At 35.2% G+C, this 17,480-nt stretch overlaps 1 protein-coding gene and 1 pseudogene across 1 annotated transcript in view; both read right to left on the reverse strand.

The window, feature by feature from the left end:
- The window catches only part of LOC100481222, a 56,031-nt pseudogene extending 48,261 nt beyond the window's left edge, over positions 1-7,770 (reverse strand).
- An 8,011-nt stretch (positions 7,771-15,781) lies between these two features.
- KLHL1 (kelch like family member 1) overlaps positions 15,782-17,480 on the reverse strand; it is a 320,540-nt gene continuing 318,841 nt past the window's right edge. Inside the window, 1 exon segment of the mRNA XM_034663802.1 lies at positions 15,782-16,019. Within this exon segment, the coding sequence (XP_034519693.1) occupies positions 15,782-16,019 (238 nt within the window).

Here is a 17,480-nt window from a genome sequence, read left to right on the forward strand (position 1 = left end):
CGTTACCTTGGAATTAACTTAACCAGAGACGTAAAGGACCTATATCCTAGAAACTATAGATCACTTTTGAAAGATATTGAGGAAGACATAAAAAGATGGAAAAATATTCCATGCTCATGGATTGGAAGAATTAACATAGTTAAAATGTCCATACTACCCAGAGCAATCTACACTTTCAATGCTATCCCGATCAAAATACCGAGGACATTTTTCAAAGAACTGGAACAAATAGTCCTTAAATTTGTATGGAACCAGAAAAGGCCCCGAATCTCCAAGGAACTGTTGAAAAGGAAAAACAAAGCTGGGGGCATCACAATGCCGGATTTCGAGCTGTACTACAAAGGCTGTGATCACAAAGACAACATGTTACTGGCACAAAAGAGACACATAGACCAATGGAACAGAATAGAGAACCCAGAAATGGACCCTCGGCTCTTTGGGCAACTAATCTTTGATAAAGCAGGAAAAAACATCCGGTGGAAAAAAGACAGTCTCTTCAATAAATGGTGCTGGGAAAATTGGACAGCTACATGCAAAAGAATGAAACTTGACCACTCTCTCACACCATACACAAAAATAAACTCCAAATGGATGAAAGACCTCAATGTGAGACAGGAATCCATCAAAATTCTATAGGAGAACATAGGCAGCAACCTCTACGGCATTGTCCAAAGCAACCTTTTTCATGGCACATCTCCAAATTCAAGAGAAACAAAAGATAAAATGAACTTATGGGACTTCATCACGATAAAGAGCTTCTGCACAGCCAAGGAAACAGTCAAAAAAACTAAGAGACAGCCCACGGAATGGGAGAATATATTTGCAAAGGACACCACAGATAAAGGACTGGTATCCAAGATCTACAAAGAACTTCTCAAACTCAATACACGAGAAACAAATAAACAAATCATAAAATGGGCAGAAGATATGAACAGACACTTTTCCAATGAAGACATACAAATGGCTAACAGACACATGAAAAAATGTTCAAAATCATTAGCCATCAGGGAAATTCAAATCAAAACCACACTGAGATACCACCTTACGCCAGTTAGAATGGCAAAGATAGACAAGGCAAGAAACAACAATTGTTGGAGAGGATGTGGAGAAAGGGGATCCCTCCTACATTGTTGGTGGGAATGCAAGTTGGTACAGCCACTCTGGAAAACAGTGTGGAGGTCCCTTAAAAAGTTAAAAATTGAGCTACCCTATGATCCAGCCATTGCACTACTGAGTTTTTACCCCAAAGATATAGACGTAGTGAAGGGAAGGGCCATATGCACCCCAATGTTCATAGCTGCATTGTCCACAATAGCCAAATCATGGAAGGAGCCGAGATGCCCTTCAACAGATGACTGGATTAAGAAGCTGTGGTCCATATATACAATGGAATATTACTCAGCTATCAGAAAGAACGAATTCTCAACATTTGCTGCAACATGGATGGCACTGGAGGAGATAATGTTAAGTGAAATAAGTCAAGCAGAGAAAGACAATTATCATATGATTTCTCTCATCTATGGAACATAAGAACTAGGATGATCGGTAGGGGAAGAAAGGGATAAAGAAAGGGGGGGTAATCAGAAGGGGGAATGAAACATGAGAGACTATGGACTATGAGAAACAAACTGAGGGCCTCAGAGGGGAGGGGGGGAATGGGATAGACTGGTGATGGGTAGTAAGGAGGGAACATATTGCATNGAAGGGGGAATGAAACATGAGAGACTATGGACTATGAGAAACAAACTGAGGGCCTCAGAGGGGAGGGGGGGGAATGGGACAGACTGGTGATGGGTAGTAAGGAGGGCACATATTGCACCATGGTGCACTGGGTGTTANGGTGCCACTGGGTGTTATACACAACTAATGAATCATGAAACTTTACATCGGAAACCGGGGATGTACTGTATGGTGACTAACATAATATAATAAAAAATCATTAAAAAACCAAAAGAAATGTTCACATAATGGGAATGGAAAATAAATTAATTCTAATAAAATTAATACTTAAAAACTTAGGAATGAGTATAAAAAAAGTTCCTAAAAACATCCTTGTTCAGATATTTTCATATATATGCATATCTAAGGGCTATTTAGGAATAGAATTTCTGGATCAAAAAGAATGCGTATTTTGAAATGTGGTTGATAATACCTATTGATATTACAGAGTCTGGGCCAATTTGCACTCCCACCATGAGTGTAATAAGAGTTTCAGTTTTCTACATCTTCTCCAACATTTGATATTAACTATTTTAATTTTAGCCTTTCTAGTAGGTCCTGGTATCACATTGTGATTTTAATTCTCATTTCTCTGATGCCTAATGATATCAAGCATTTTCCCAGTAGTCATCTTTTCAAGGGTTCTTGTTCAAATCTTCTGTCAAGTAGATTTAAGTACTAGAAGCAAACCTTTCTTGGCTAAATGCTTTGAAATTATATTCCCCAGTCTCTGGCATAAATTTTTACTCTTCATGCTTTCTTTTGGGGAAAGATTTTTTATTTACCTATATTTTAATAAAACAACATGGGGCTCGAACTCATGACCTAGACATCGAGTTGCATGCTCTCCTAACTGAGCCAGCCAGGCACCCCTGAGGAAAGGCATTTAGTAATATTTCTCTTTATGGGTGACTCTTTCCCAATCCAGTTTAAGTAATCTTTTACATTCCTGTAATTGTGAAGATAGCCCCCTCTTATATTCTAAAAGCTTTGTTTCATACTTACATCTAAAATCCATCTTGAATTTATTGGTGTGATATAAGAGAGGAGCTAAAACTATTTTTTTTCCATATGAGATATGCTTTTTTGCCTTTATCATAAGTCAAGATTCCTCATATGTGTAAACACAGACCTGTTTTGTCTACTTGTTTGTACTAGGCCAATGCCACAGTGCCTTAAAGTAACTTTAAAATTAGTTGTAATATCTAGTACTTCTTCAAAGTTTTCTTGGGATTTGGGGCCCTTTTCATTTTTATTTAAATTATAGGATCAACTTTTTAACTTTACATCCACAATCCACTCTGGACAAACATTTACAATTCAATAAGGATTGCAGTGAATCCGTAAATCGCTTTAGAGTACAATTCATGTTTTTATGATATTTAGTCTTCTCTTCCATGAACATGGCATTCCCCTCTATTTACTTAAGACTTTTAAACTTTTCTTAAAGTTTTATTTTTTATTTAGAGGTATCACATATATTTTGTGAGATTTATTGCTAGATTTTTTAAAACTTTTTAATGGCAACTTTTATATATATATTTTGTTATTATTGCTTTCATCTAGAAATGTAATTAATTTCAAATATTGACTGAGTATATAGCAACCTTATTAATTCACTTTTTAAAAAGAATAGTTTCTAATTACACTCTGGTTAGATTATCATTAGATATTTATCATGTAACCTTGCATACTGACAGTTTTATTCATTCCTTTCTAATTATGAATTTTCTTTCCCTTTATTGCTTTATAACTGGGTAGTTATTCTTTTAAAATGTTGAGTAAAGGTGGTATTAGCAGTCACTTTTTTTCTCTAGTGAAAATCTCAAAACAATATATTTCAATATTTGACTATTTTTCTATTAATTTCTCTTCCAAGTTTGGTGAGAGTTTTTATTATGGTGGGTGTTGGATTTTACCATCTTTGCATTTATTCAGATGTTTATTTATTTTATGACTATATTGAGCTACATTGATTAATTGTTCTATACTAAACCAAACTTGGATTTCTGGAATAAATGCAAAGTGGTTGGAGATACGTTATCATTTTCATTTACATCTAGGTTTGATTTGCTAATACTCCTTTTGGATATTTGTATTTATGCTCATGAGTTTAGCCATCTCTTGTTTCTCATGTTTTTTCTTGCATAATATGTATAAGGTTTTGGGGCGCCTGGGTGGCGTAGTCGTTAAGTGTCTGCCTTCGGCTCAGGGCGTGATCCCAGCATTATGGGATCGAGCCCCACATCAGGCTTCTGCACTAGAAGCCTGCTTCTTCCTCTCCCACTCCCCCTGCTTGTGTTCCCTCTCTCGCTGGCTGTCTCTCTGTGTCAAATAAATAAATAAGATCTTTAAAAAAATATATATATATATATAAGTTTTTATTTTTCTATAAATCTGTTCATTTCAGCTAAAAAGTCAAATAATGGCATAAATATTCAAATATTCTCTTTTTATAGTCACATGATAGTGATATCCACTTATATTTCTGATGTAGGTAATTTTTTTCCTTGACACTCTGTCAGCTAGCTTATAAATTTCATTGCAATTATTTTTAGAGAAACAAATTAGACTTCTTTTTAATCCTATTTCTTGTTTGTTTTATATTTAATTAATATATTTCTATCATTATTTCACTTCTATTTTGGTAGGCTTTTGGTCTAGTTTTTATAACTTGAAATTGAAACTTAAATCTTAGCTTCTCAGCTCTTTTAACTTGTTAAGTAAATGTGCTTAAATCTATAAATTTCTCTTTAAGAATTTCTTTAGAAATGCTGAAACTTAATACCCCATGTTACATGTCACAGGAGTGGCTTAGTCTCTTGGCAACTTTTGATACATGCAGTATTCTTTTAATGTGAGATTTTCCAATAACTCAAACAGTCTTGCCTAAATTGCGTGGTTCCTTAATGGTTTTCATTGTGCAGTATAAAGAAAGTTTAAGGATGTACATTCCTACTAAGATCTTGATAAGAGTCTAGGAAAATTGGGAGACATCTTTTAATGACAGTGTGCATCTGTATCTTTTTTTTTTTTCTATAGACTTGTAATGAGACTGGAAATACCAACTTTAGTGTGAGCATTTGGAAAAACCTTTAATGAAAGGAATATTATTTTTATTTATTTTATTTTTTTAAAGATTTTATCTATTTATTTGAGAGAAAGAGCAGAGATAGTGACAGAGAGCATGAGGGGGAAGGAGAGGGAGAAGCAGGCTGCCCGCTGAGCAGGGAGCCTGATGCCAGATTCCATCCCAGAAGCCTGGGATCATGAGTTGAGCTGAAGGCAGATACCCAACAGACTGAGCCACCCAAGTGCCCAGGAATATTATTTTTAGAAAGGAATTTCTTTAGCTACATCACAAAAATTTGATATATATTTTCATTTCATTCAGTTCAAATTATTTTCTAATTTGAGTCACATTTTATTTTGAAGTATATCACCTAAATTTCAAACAGCTGAACATGGGACACCTGGCTGGCTCACTTAGTAGAGCAAGCATCTCTTGATCTTGGGGTGGTGAGTTCAAGCCCCACACTGGGCATAGAGCTTATCTTAAAAACAAAAACACAAAACAAACAGCTGAGAATGTAAAAATTTGTCTTTTCTGTTATTTATTTCCAGTTTAATTCCATTTGGTCAGAGAACCTGCCCTATGAGATTTCAAGCTTTTGAAAATTGCTGAGGTTTACTTTATGATCTAGAACACAGCAAATTTTGGTAAATATTTCATGCATAAATACAATTATTACTTATAAAGGCAATCACTACAGCACTACAATTATTTAGATATTTTATCCAGAGAGTTGTATGTAATAGAGTATGGACAGAAAACTATCTCCATTTGAAACAGTTTAATTCTAGGAATTCTCGTGGAAGCTAGTCAGTTTAATAAAACATACATATAAGGAAATCAATCATTTTCCTAATAACTTGCTTCATTCATGGACCCCGTTCTTGCACCATCACAGATCTGCATGACTCATCTGCTTCCAAGGGCCTAGCCATGGAGGCCCTAGAAATTATTAATTCTTTATTGTGATCCATAACCCCTGGTGGCTTTTGGTGCTCCTGCTTCCACCTACCAAGGGGCCCACAATGGCAGCGCCTTCTAACAAAGGGAGGTGGGTGCAGTACACACCTGCAGGACTGGCTTCCCTAACAGCTGAGAAAGGAGTCAGATTGCATGACCCCAGTAACTTCCCCAAAGAAAAGGTTAAAAGGAGATGAGCATTTAATATTAATTGCCAAGTGATTTACTAAACAGATTAAAGAGTTAGCTGATAACAAGTAAAGCTATAAAATGAGTATAAAGTATGTGTGTGTATGTGTGTATATGCACGTATATGTATATACATACATGAAGTCAGGATGGAAAATTACTTTTAAAATGTAAGCACAATTGTGCTCATTGTTACTTTGGTGGCTCCTAATAAACCACACTTCTTAGTGTCATACCTTTGAGTAGTACCCGCTTACCTTGCTGTGAGCAACACTGGCCAGTGTGACTTTAACAAGTGTGATGCAAGCAGAGGCCTGATGATTCATTGTATTGGATATTTACCCTCTTGAGCCCTCTTCTTTCGGACTCCCTTGTCTTGGAATCCCAACCACCTTATGGTGGAAAGTCCAGCCCAAGGGGAACTATGGTTCTCTGGTTGAAGCATCAGCTGAACTCCGATGAGAGGCAGCCCTAATTGCTAGATCTGCCAGAGAAGGATTGTGAACATTAAAGGCTGTTGAGGCCCAGATGATGGTAGCATCAACCAATATCATGTGGAGGAGAAAAGCAGCCCAAACTGAACCCAGTCAACACATAATGATGAAAGATTTCAATCATAAAAGAAACAACTACAAAATTATTTTAAGCCACAAAGATTTTAGAATTGTTAGAAATAATAAATAATTTCATGAAGTGTGTATCTGGCTTAAAAGAAATATAAAAATATCTGCATTTAAAGAAAATATTGAAAAAAATTTATAAATTTGTATTAACCATATGACATACATATGGTTAGTAACAACTATACCTAAAGTAACTGTTTGAGTCTTGTTGATCCAACCCTGTGTGCAAAAAAAAAAAAAAAAAGGAAAGCCACAAATCCTGGTAGAATTTAAGATCAGAAGCCACAATCCATCAGACCATGTACATTAATCCATCCATTGATTTATTTAGACAGTGTAATTAAGCATTCATTGTATGCTCTACTCCTGACACATAGAGTCTGAATGTACAGTTGGGAAAAGGAACAAAGAAATAGACTGATTTTTTCCCCTGTAATTTAACCTTTACTAGTAAATATATCTTAAAACATTGAAAAAGAATCAAATGCAGACATCAATTTACATAAATGAACTTTAATGAGTTACTGATGAAATCGCTTTCTTTTTATGATTTTTTTCTCCTGATTTCCTATGTCATCAACAAACTACTTCTAAATTAAAAAAATGAAAACTTCATGGGGTGCCTGGGTGACTTAGTGTGCTAAGCATCCAACTCTTGATTTTGGCTCAGGTCCTGATCTCAGGGTCTTGGGATGAGCCAGGGTCAGACTCTGTGCTCTGCGCAGGAGTCTGCTGGAGAGTCTTCCCCTCCCCTTCTCAGTCTGTCCCTCCCCCGCTTGTGTGCGTGTATGCGTGCACTCACACTCTCTCTCTCAAATAAATAAGTCTTTAGGGAAAAAAAAGAAGAAAGAAAGGAAGGAAAGAAGAAAGAAGAAAGAAAAAAGAAAGAAAGAAAGGAAGGAAGGAAGGAAGGAAGGAAGGAAGGAAGGAAGGAAGGAAGGGAAAAGAAAGAAGGAAGGAAGGAAAGGAAAAGAAAGAAAGAAAAGGGAAGGAAGGAAGGAAGGAAGGAAGGAAGGAAAGAAGGAAGGAAGGAAGGAAAGGAAAAGAAAAGAAAGAAAGAAAAGAAAACTTCAGAATGGTTTAACTATCAGGCTGCACCCATCCAAGACAGGATTTCTTAGTTCAAATTCAGTCTCAACATACAAATTATTCTCTGATCGGTATAGATTCCTCTCACAGGATCTTCCGCACGTTCTGTAAGGACATGTTCCCTGTTTTGATTTAGTTGCAGCAGTCCCATTAGTTAGGGTCACGTGTCAGGTGAAATGTTTTTGAGTCGACTATCAATTTCAACCCCATGACAGAGGGGGGAAAAGTCAGCGCAATGTTAGGGGGAAAAATCATTCTCAATATTGTTTGTGTGTCTGTGACTCTCACATTGATTATGTGCTTAATCTTTACTTTTAAAATAGATTTTTTAAATGTATTTATTGATATTCTCCCAGTCTTTGTGAATACTTCTCTTAAATATATCATGGGCACAGAAACGTTGGGAAAGAAGATGGGGTAACTAGATTTCTGCTCCCCTTTCCAATATCCCTTGTGTATATATACAAAAATGTTTTTAAAAGTTAATTTGATTTCTTTTTAATTTAACTTCTCTATGAAGGCATGTGAAAAATCCTATTTTGACTTAGATCATATTTATTACATCCTCTCTTCAAGATTGAGGAGAGGAGAAACAAATTGCTGACAGAACCAGGGAAAGCAAGGATAAGCCACACAGCTCTTTGTCTCCTCAGATGTAGTTTCCCCAGCAGAGCTTCACAAATTATTTAAATTATTGTCAATCAATAGAACATGGAGCATACCCAGGAGATCTGAATGCTAGTTAAAACTCACTTTTAAAAATAAATACCTTATAACAGTTCAGAACTAAGAAGCAATCGATTATATAATCACTTTCTCTGCTAATGTAACAGAAAACTATTATCAGCCCTGTGAGTCCAAATTGTGTATTAAATAGCCTCTCGCTGCATGAAAATGAACTCTGCAGTTTGACAACCAGGATTGATATCCTTCCTCTATATGGGACATAATATTTCATCTATTCATGTACATCCCCCTTTCCACAGAATTGTTCTTCTCCTTCTGCAAAGCATGCAGATGAATAACCATGATGCCAGCCTTCCAGGTAGTACAAGGGCAACAGATTCTTCTGTTATCACCTGTCTCTAGCTGACCACTTCAGAGATCACTCGCCTCGTAAGCCATTAGGCAAATATCTAATTAGTTTATTTATGAATTAGTTTAGCTTTGGTGTTAGTTAATAATTCTTGCATCCACTTGTAAAGCAGGGCCCCTACATACATAGGCTGTCAGGATTTCCATCTTTTATATATGGCTCTATAAGAAATTTGAACATAATTTGTTATCAAAGAAATAGCAAAGTTTCTATGTGCACAAAAATAGAAAAATAACACGAACAGCAAACTAGTTAGTCTTTTCGTGCTACACTCATTTGGCAAGTGCTAACAGTTAAGATCTTAGGAAGAAGAAGAAAGTATCTTGCTAAGAAGTTCAAAAGCCCCTATCTAACATTTTAACTTTAAACAGTTCAAGTGATTACTGTCTTGTAGAAAATTTAGGATCTCGCGTATATCAAAATATGAGTTAATGTATTAATATGCTATGTAATGCCTAGGATTTGTGCCCATAATTTAAATAAAAAGTCCTCCTTGATCATCTGTTTTCACTCTTTAGAGCTGCTATAACTCTTGGGTTATGTCTAAACCAAAACGATGAACTAAGAAGATAAATGAAAGAACCCAAAATTCTATTCTTACCTTATGTATTAATCTTTATGGTAACTTTAAAAAAAACTGTTTAGTTAAATAATAGTTGTATTTATCCTTGTATGTCTGACAGCAAATCTTAATTTTTATTAATTTTTATCAAGATCTAAAGATGATAAAAAATATTGAGCCATATCTTGACAGAAAAATTAGATATTCTTATTTTAGATGACTTTTTCTGATATGACCAATGTGTGGATTTTGGTAAACTTTGAACAAAATTTTTATATTTAAGTAATACATAAGAAATTTTACAGATGCGTATTTGTTAATAGTGCTTGGATTAGATATAAAGATATAATTTTCAATTAATATCTGAAAAGTTGCTTAATATTTTAGGGCTTATCAAAAATTTTGCCTACCCAATAAATGCCTAAAATATATGTATGTGAATCATTGATACACAGTCTATAATGATGGAAATGGGCATTCACATGCAAATAGAAAAATAAACAAAAATCTAAGTCTTTCCATCAGTCCATTCATACATCCATTCTTCAGTCCTTTTATGCATCCCTTTTTATCTTTCTATTAATCTACATAACTCCCTATATACATTGTATCTCCAGATGCCTTCCCTTGGGAGAAATTTGAGGCCGGTTTTTCTACCTGATTTGCTAAATGCTTGGTGAGGACTTACTTTGTGCCAAGAATTGTGCCAAGTGGCAGAGTATAAGGGTGAGCAGGCTAATCTAGGTCATCACCAGCACATGGATCCTAGCTATGTTGAAAATTTTTAAATAATTTTTCATCATAATATTAATACAAAGGAAAACTCCATTGTGCTTTCAGGTAAAATCTGCATTATGAAAAGATCTCTGGCTACTATATGGAGAGTAAATTGGAGGAAGCAAGAGTGGATATTACAAAAGAGATTTAGAAGGCTCCTATTATCTTGATATCCCTCTCCCACAGGCCTAATTACTGGGATGCAAATTAGAGGGCAAAGGTGGTCCTGATCTATTATTAGCCAGCAGTGGTACTGATGCCTTTGAGCATATTTTCTGATCCATTGCCTGGTTTTCTGTTTTATTTAAGGTTCTAATTATTTATCTGTCTCTTTTTTCTAGTAAATTTTAAGCTCGAGTTAGCACAGTGAAAAATATATGCAAAACAATATTTGTAGAATAAGTAAAATAGATTGATAAATGTCCTTTGTCTAATGGATTGCACCCTCTGGGAAGTTCTGCTAGAACTTACTGCATCTTTTGGACACTGATTTTGTCCACTGAAATGCTCTTATTAGAGTGAGGCTTGGCTGCAAAACTACTATTCATTGTTCCATCAACTATTCTAAAATCCTTATTCTTGCCAAGTCCTTGCCTTCTTTCCTACTCTGATTTGAGGGGCCTGTATTCTTTGTGTTCAAGACAGCCTGACCCTTTACAACTTTTGATGTCTTATATAACTGTACTTTAACAGCACTATTATATAATACCTTTATGTCTCCGTAAGAAATCATTGTCATACAATAAAATTCGTTGTATCAATCTATAATACGTAACATTGTACACTACTTCTCGTTATTCCTAATGGTTTGTTTTCCTATGATTATATACTAAAAAACAGTCTTTACATTATATGTGTAAAATAACTCTACAGAGTACCATTATGTGCCTTGATTTATTGATGATTTATATGTGAAATTGTCAATATAGAATATATGTTATGGAAACCTCAAAATGCTATTAATCTGACACATAATATGAGCTNTATATGTTATGGAAACCTCAAAATGCTATTAATCTGACACAATATGAGCTGGGATAAGAATCATGATAATGCTGTGTGCTTCTGCATTACTTAAGCTGCTCGTACCCACTGTACTCCTATAGCTTAAAATAGCTACACTTATTTAAGTCTAATTCTACATCGTAAATGTATTCCTAGACTGAATTATTTATGCCTCTATTCACAAACAACATTGTAATGCATTTTACAGTAAAGTTAGAAGAGAATAAATGAAATATCATTTCATTAGTAACATTTATATAAGATATATAGTAAAAATAGGAGCCACATCATGTTAATCTTTCTTGCTATTTTCCCCAAGAATTTAGCAGAGGAAAATGTGAATGAACCGTCAGTCTATTAGCATTTTTTTTAAATAAATGATTTCATGTTTGTGTATATAAAAGCATACATCTATTTATTTGGACTCTGGCCACTGCCCACACTATAACACCTGTAGTTCCTAATTTCACTGGACAAGAGAATGTTGAAGTGAAACTGCATTGAGCGTAATGCTTTCCTCTGTGCATAAAGAGCCATATATCTACAGTCCATTTCACACCGTAGCAATAACATTAAACATGTTTTATTCAAGAAGTGGTTTAAGTTTGAGCAGAGTCTGTTTACTAAAAGCTATCTCTTGCCAATGGCTTTATTCTCAGTAAAAATCATCTATCCTTAGAAAAATATAAAAAAGCACCTTTCTGCCACTGACTATACCACTTGCAAGCATTAATAAAATGGATGTGGTTTCTTAATATTAAGAGGAAAATTGTTATGGCCATCACTGAAATTCACCAAATAGCTCTTGTTCTTCTCCCATGTAGAAGTTCTCCCACCCTCATGAAGTTTTCTGTGGCCATGTGACGTTTGTCAAAGTATGAAGAAAAGAGAATTGTATTACTGGCATGCAGAATCTTTAGGAATCGGTGAACAATGTATACATCTCCCTTCTGACACCAGCAGTACTTATATTGTAGCTTATATGCCATTCTGAGTAACAGAGCAATGATATCATGGATCTGTCATGGACATGTAGCATTAGTAAGAAAAAAATTATGATATTAAGTCACAGAGAGTTTTGAAGTTATTCATTATGGTAGAATTACTTACCTATCCCAGTTGACAAAACAGTTGACCTCAGTATTCCTTAGTCTCACTTCCCCATATATCAGCATGTATCCTTATGTAATAAGAAATATCATCTTAGGGTTCACTAACTTTCTAATCCTTACTGCACACAATATAATAGTTCTAAGTGATGTACAGCCCTTAAAGAGAATTTAGCTATAAACGTGCCAGGAAGTGTTTGGGTTGTTGGACCAAGCCTGAAGCCAAGGTGACTTTCCACTCCAGACCTTTGTGCACTTGGCCATTTTTAGGAAGATTTAAAAGAGGACCAGGATTATAGAAAATAGACATGTCTTCCATTAAGAAAGGTATGACACAAAACAAAGTCCGTAATTCACCTTTGAGAGTTTGAAGGGAGTAGTAGAACATGATAGGATGAATAGAACAATAAAATACCTAATTTTTAAAAAGGTAAATAACAAGCATTCATAAATAGATCACTTAAAACTGTTTTAAAGGATCTTTTAAAATATCACTTTAAATTCTTGTGAAAAAAACTATAGGGCTTTAAATATTAGTTGAAGAAAGAAAGGAAAGATGGAAGGAAATAGGAAAGAGGGAAGGAGGGAGAAAGGAAGGAAAGAATTAAACAAGAAATAATGAAAGTAAGGCCAGAAATAAACCTACAATTATATGGTCAGTTAATCTTTGAAAAAGAGGCAAGACTATGCATTGGGAAAAGGACAGTGTCTTCCACAAATGGTGTTGAGAAAACCAGACAGCTACATGCAAAAGAATGAAACTGGATCACTTTCTTACACCATACACAAAAATAAACTCAAAATGGATTAAGGACCTAAATGTGAGACCTGAACCATAAAAAGTCCTGGAAGAGAACACGGGCAGTAATTTCTCTGACATTGATTATAGCAACATTTTTCTAGTTATGACTCCTGAGGCAGGGGAAACAGAAGCAAAAATAAACCATTGGGACTACAACAAAATAAAAAGCTTCTATGCATAGCAAAGGAAACCATCAACAAAACTTAAAAGACATAAACCTACCAAATGGGAGAAAATATTTGCAAATGACGTATCTGATAAAGGTTAGTATCCAATATATATAAAGACCTTATAATACTCAACAAAAAAACAAAACAAAACAAAAAAATCCAATAAAAAATTGGGCAGAAGACATGAACAGACATTTCTCCAAAGAAGACCTACAGATGGACAACAGACACGAAAAGATGTTCAACATTACTCATCCTCAGGGAAATATAAATCAAAACCACAATGAGATATCCCCTCACACCTGTCAGAATGGCTAAAATCAAACACAAGAAACAATAAGTGTTGGTAAAGATGTAGAGAAAAACAGAACTACCATATGATCCAGTAATCACACTAGTGGGTATTTATCCAAAGAATACAAAAAACACTAATTCAGAAGGATATATGCATCCCTATATTTATTGTAGCATTATTTACAATAGCTAAATTATGCAAGCAGTCTAGGTGTCCATCGATAGACAAATGAATAAAGAAGATATGGTATATATATATATATATACACACACACATATATATATACATACACACACACACACACACAATGGAATATTGTTCAGCCATATAAAAAGAATGAAGTTTTGCCATTTGCAGCAATGTGGATGGAGCTAGACAGTATAATGCAAAGCTAAATAAGCCAGTCAGAGAAAAATACCATATGATTTCACTCATATGTGGAATTTAAGAAACAAAATAAAGGGGAAGAAAGAGGCAAATAATAATTTAAAAAAAAACCTCTTAACTATAGAGAACAAATAGATGGTTATCAGTGGGGAGGTTGATGGGGGAATGGGTGAAATAAGTGAAGAGGATTAGGAGTACTAAGAGTGCACTTATCCTGGGGCGCCTGGGTGGCTCAGTTGGTTAAGCAGCCCACTCTTGATTTTGGGTCAAGTCATCATCTCAGGGTTGTGATATTGAGCCCTGTGTCAGGCTTCACGCCGTTAAGATTCTCTCTCCCTCTGTCCCTCTCCCCTCCCCTTCTCTAAAAGAAAAAAAAAAGACTATACTTTTTTTTAAAGGATTTTTATTTATTATTGATTTGCGAGAGAGAGAGAGAGAGAGAGAGAGCAAGAGAGCACAAGCAGGGGGGAGTGGCAGANATAAATCAAAACCACAATGAGATATCCCCTCACACCTGTCAGAATGGCTAAAATCAAACACAAGAAACAATAAGTGTTGGTAAAGATGTAGAGAAAAACAGAACTACCATATGATCCAGTAATCACACTAGTGGGTATTTATCCAAAGAATACAAAAAACACTAATTCAGAAGGATATATGCATCCCTATATTTATTGTAGCATTATTTACAATAGCTAAATTATGCAAGCAGTCTAGGTGTCCATCGATAGACAAATGAATAAAGAAGATATGGTATATATATATATATATACACACACACATATATATATACATACACACACACACACACACAATGGAATATTGTTCAGCCATATAAAAAGAATGAAGTTTTGCCATTTGCAGCAACGTGGATGGAGCTAGACAGTATAATGCAAAGCTAAATAAGCCAGTCAGAGAAAAATACCATATGATTTCACTCATATGTGGAATTTAAGAAACAAAATAAAGGGGAAGAAAGAGGCAAATAATAATTTAAAAAAACCCCTCTTAACTATAGAGAACAAATAGATGGTTATCAGTGGGGAGGTTGATGGGGGAATGGGTGAAATAAGTGAAGAGGATTAGGAGTACTAAGAGTGCACTTATCCTGGGGCGCCTGGGTGGCTCAGTTGGTTAAGCAGCCCACTCTTGATTTTGGGTCAAGTCATCATCTCAGGGTTGTGATATTGAGCCCTGTGTCAGGCTTCACGCCGTTAAGATTCTCTCTCCCTCTGTCCCTCTCCCCTCCCCTTCTCTAAAAGAAAAAAAAAAGACTATACTTTTTTTTAAAGGATTTTTATTTATTATTGATTTGCGAGAGAGAGAGAGAGAGAGCGCAAGAGAGCACAAGCAGGGGGGAGCGGCAGGGGGAGAGGGAGAAGCAGGCTCCCCATAGAGCAGGGAGCCCGATGTGGGGCTGGATCCCAGGACACTGGGATCATGACCTGAACCAAAGGCAGATGCTTAACAGACTGGGCCACCAAGATGTCCCAAGAGTACACTTGTCTTGATGAGCACTGAGTAATATATAGAGTTGTGGAATCACTGTATCACATACTTGAAACTAGTATAACTAATGTAAGCATGTTAACTATGCTGGAATTAAAATTTTTAAAGAAGAATGAAAGTGTCGTGCATGTGTATAGGGGAAGGGGGATATAAAGAGACAGAAAGAGGTTTAAAAAGCAGAATTTACCTTTCCTAAATTATGCAGCTTTTATACTCACTTGAATTAGGCANCATGTTAACTATGCTGGAATTAAAATTTTTAAAGAAGAAGAATGAAAGTGTCGTGCATGTGTATAGGGGAAGGGGATATAAAGTGACAGAAAGAGGTTTAAAAAGCAGAATTTACCTTTCCTAAATTATGCAGTTTTTATACTCACTTGAATTAGGCTTCAGTATAATTTACATTATTTCTCTCATTAGAACTGTGACCTTGGATCTTACCTTTCTACATAATCTAATAACCGGGAACAGTGATTTGAAGCAGGAGCATCATGACCTCCTACGGCATAGAGAAAACCATCGCACGTGGCCACTCCAACACCCCCTCTCCGCTTACACATTGGCGCACACATGTTCCACTTATTTGTATGAGGATCATAATATTCCATTGAACTCAAACAGGAACTTCCATCACGACCTCCGACTGAATATAACCTAAAAACACAATCAGAAAAACAGGATTTAATATTACAGTCTGAATGACAAAACATAGAAAAGAAGTCCTTTCAAAATAAATATTCTATCACCATAGGAGTCTCACATGTGTCTTAATAAGATTAGATGCTGTGGAATTTTTGCTTTACCAGTGGACATTATGATTAATATATTGGCAAATAGAAACTGAAAAGGAGAGTATTAAGTTGAAGTAAATACATAGGAAGACATTATTATTTCGTATATAAAATCATGCAGGTCTTAGATTTGCAAATGCATGCTCTAATATAATTTAGTAGCTCTAAAAGATGATGTTTAAACTGATTGCAAATCATAGAGACTTTTTTTTTAAGCTGTTTATGTTTCTCTTAATGCCTGACATGATAAAATGTTTCTGATTGCTCAAGTGTGCCCTTTATGATTATAATGCCTCTTAGCTTGGTTACTCACAGTTGTCTGCCAGATCGGAATCTTCAGTAGGTTGAAATTAACCAATAGGAACATTTTTTTAAAAGATTTTGTTTATTAATTTGACAGAGAAACAGCCAGCGAGAGAGGGAACACAAGCAGGGGGAGTGGGAGAGGAAGAAGCAGTTTCCCAGCAGAGGAGCCTGATGTGGGGCTCCATTCCGTAACACCGGGATCACGCCCTGAGCCGAAGGCAGGTGCTTAACCACTGCGCTACCCAGGCGCCCCAACCAATAGGAACATTTTAAAGGACAAGTACTGGACAGTTTAACTTACAGAAGCACCCAGAAATGAAATATTCACTGAGAAGTTTTTATCATCCTAAACACTTCATGAAATCTGAGCTTCATTTATTTCTGGGAAGATCTAACTCAAAAAAAGTTTGCTATAATCATTAAAATTTAAGCATTTTTTTTTTTGCAGAAATTTTGAGTATTTCGCACAAGGCATCTTGCACAGTCCCTGGTACATAATTTATATATAAGAAAAGTATCCTCTTTTTTTTTCTATCATTTTAAAGGAATTGTTGACTTCAAGCAGCGCTTTTATTTACACTTATTACACTGATAAAGTACAGTGTTGATTTATCTCAACTCAGCATTGCTAATCGAGTATTTCTGTGCAATATTATAGCACATATTTTTTCTAAAATTATTTAAAATGCTAATGTACAAATGTATAAATGTGTATAGAAACTAATAAGCATATTGCTTACATTTTAGAAGTTAAATATTGAGCCTATTCATATAGCCTTTTATTTGGAAATTAAATATTCCTACAAAGTTCCCAAGTTACAATATCAATGACTTCTTTAATATAATTATGTATATTACAAACCACTATTCATTAAGTCTCTTTCTTCTGTGTGAACCATCCATTAATAAACTGCAGTAACACAGGGATTATAAAAAAAAAGAAATTCATATAATGCCTTGATAAAAATGACATAATATTTGACAATCCCTTTTGTAATATAAATGTTTGATGTATGGT

The sequence above is a fragment of the Ailuropoda melanoleuca genome, chromosome 7 (genome assembly GCF_002007445.2).
Source record: "Ailuropoda melanoleuca isolate Jingjing chromosome 7, ASM200744v2, whole genome shotgun sequence".
Lineage (NCBI taxonomy): Eukaryota > Metazoa > Chordata > Mammalia > Carnivora > Ursidae > Ailuropoda > Ailuropoda melanoleuca.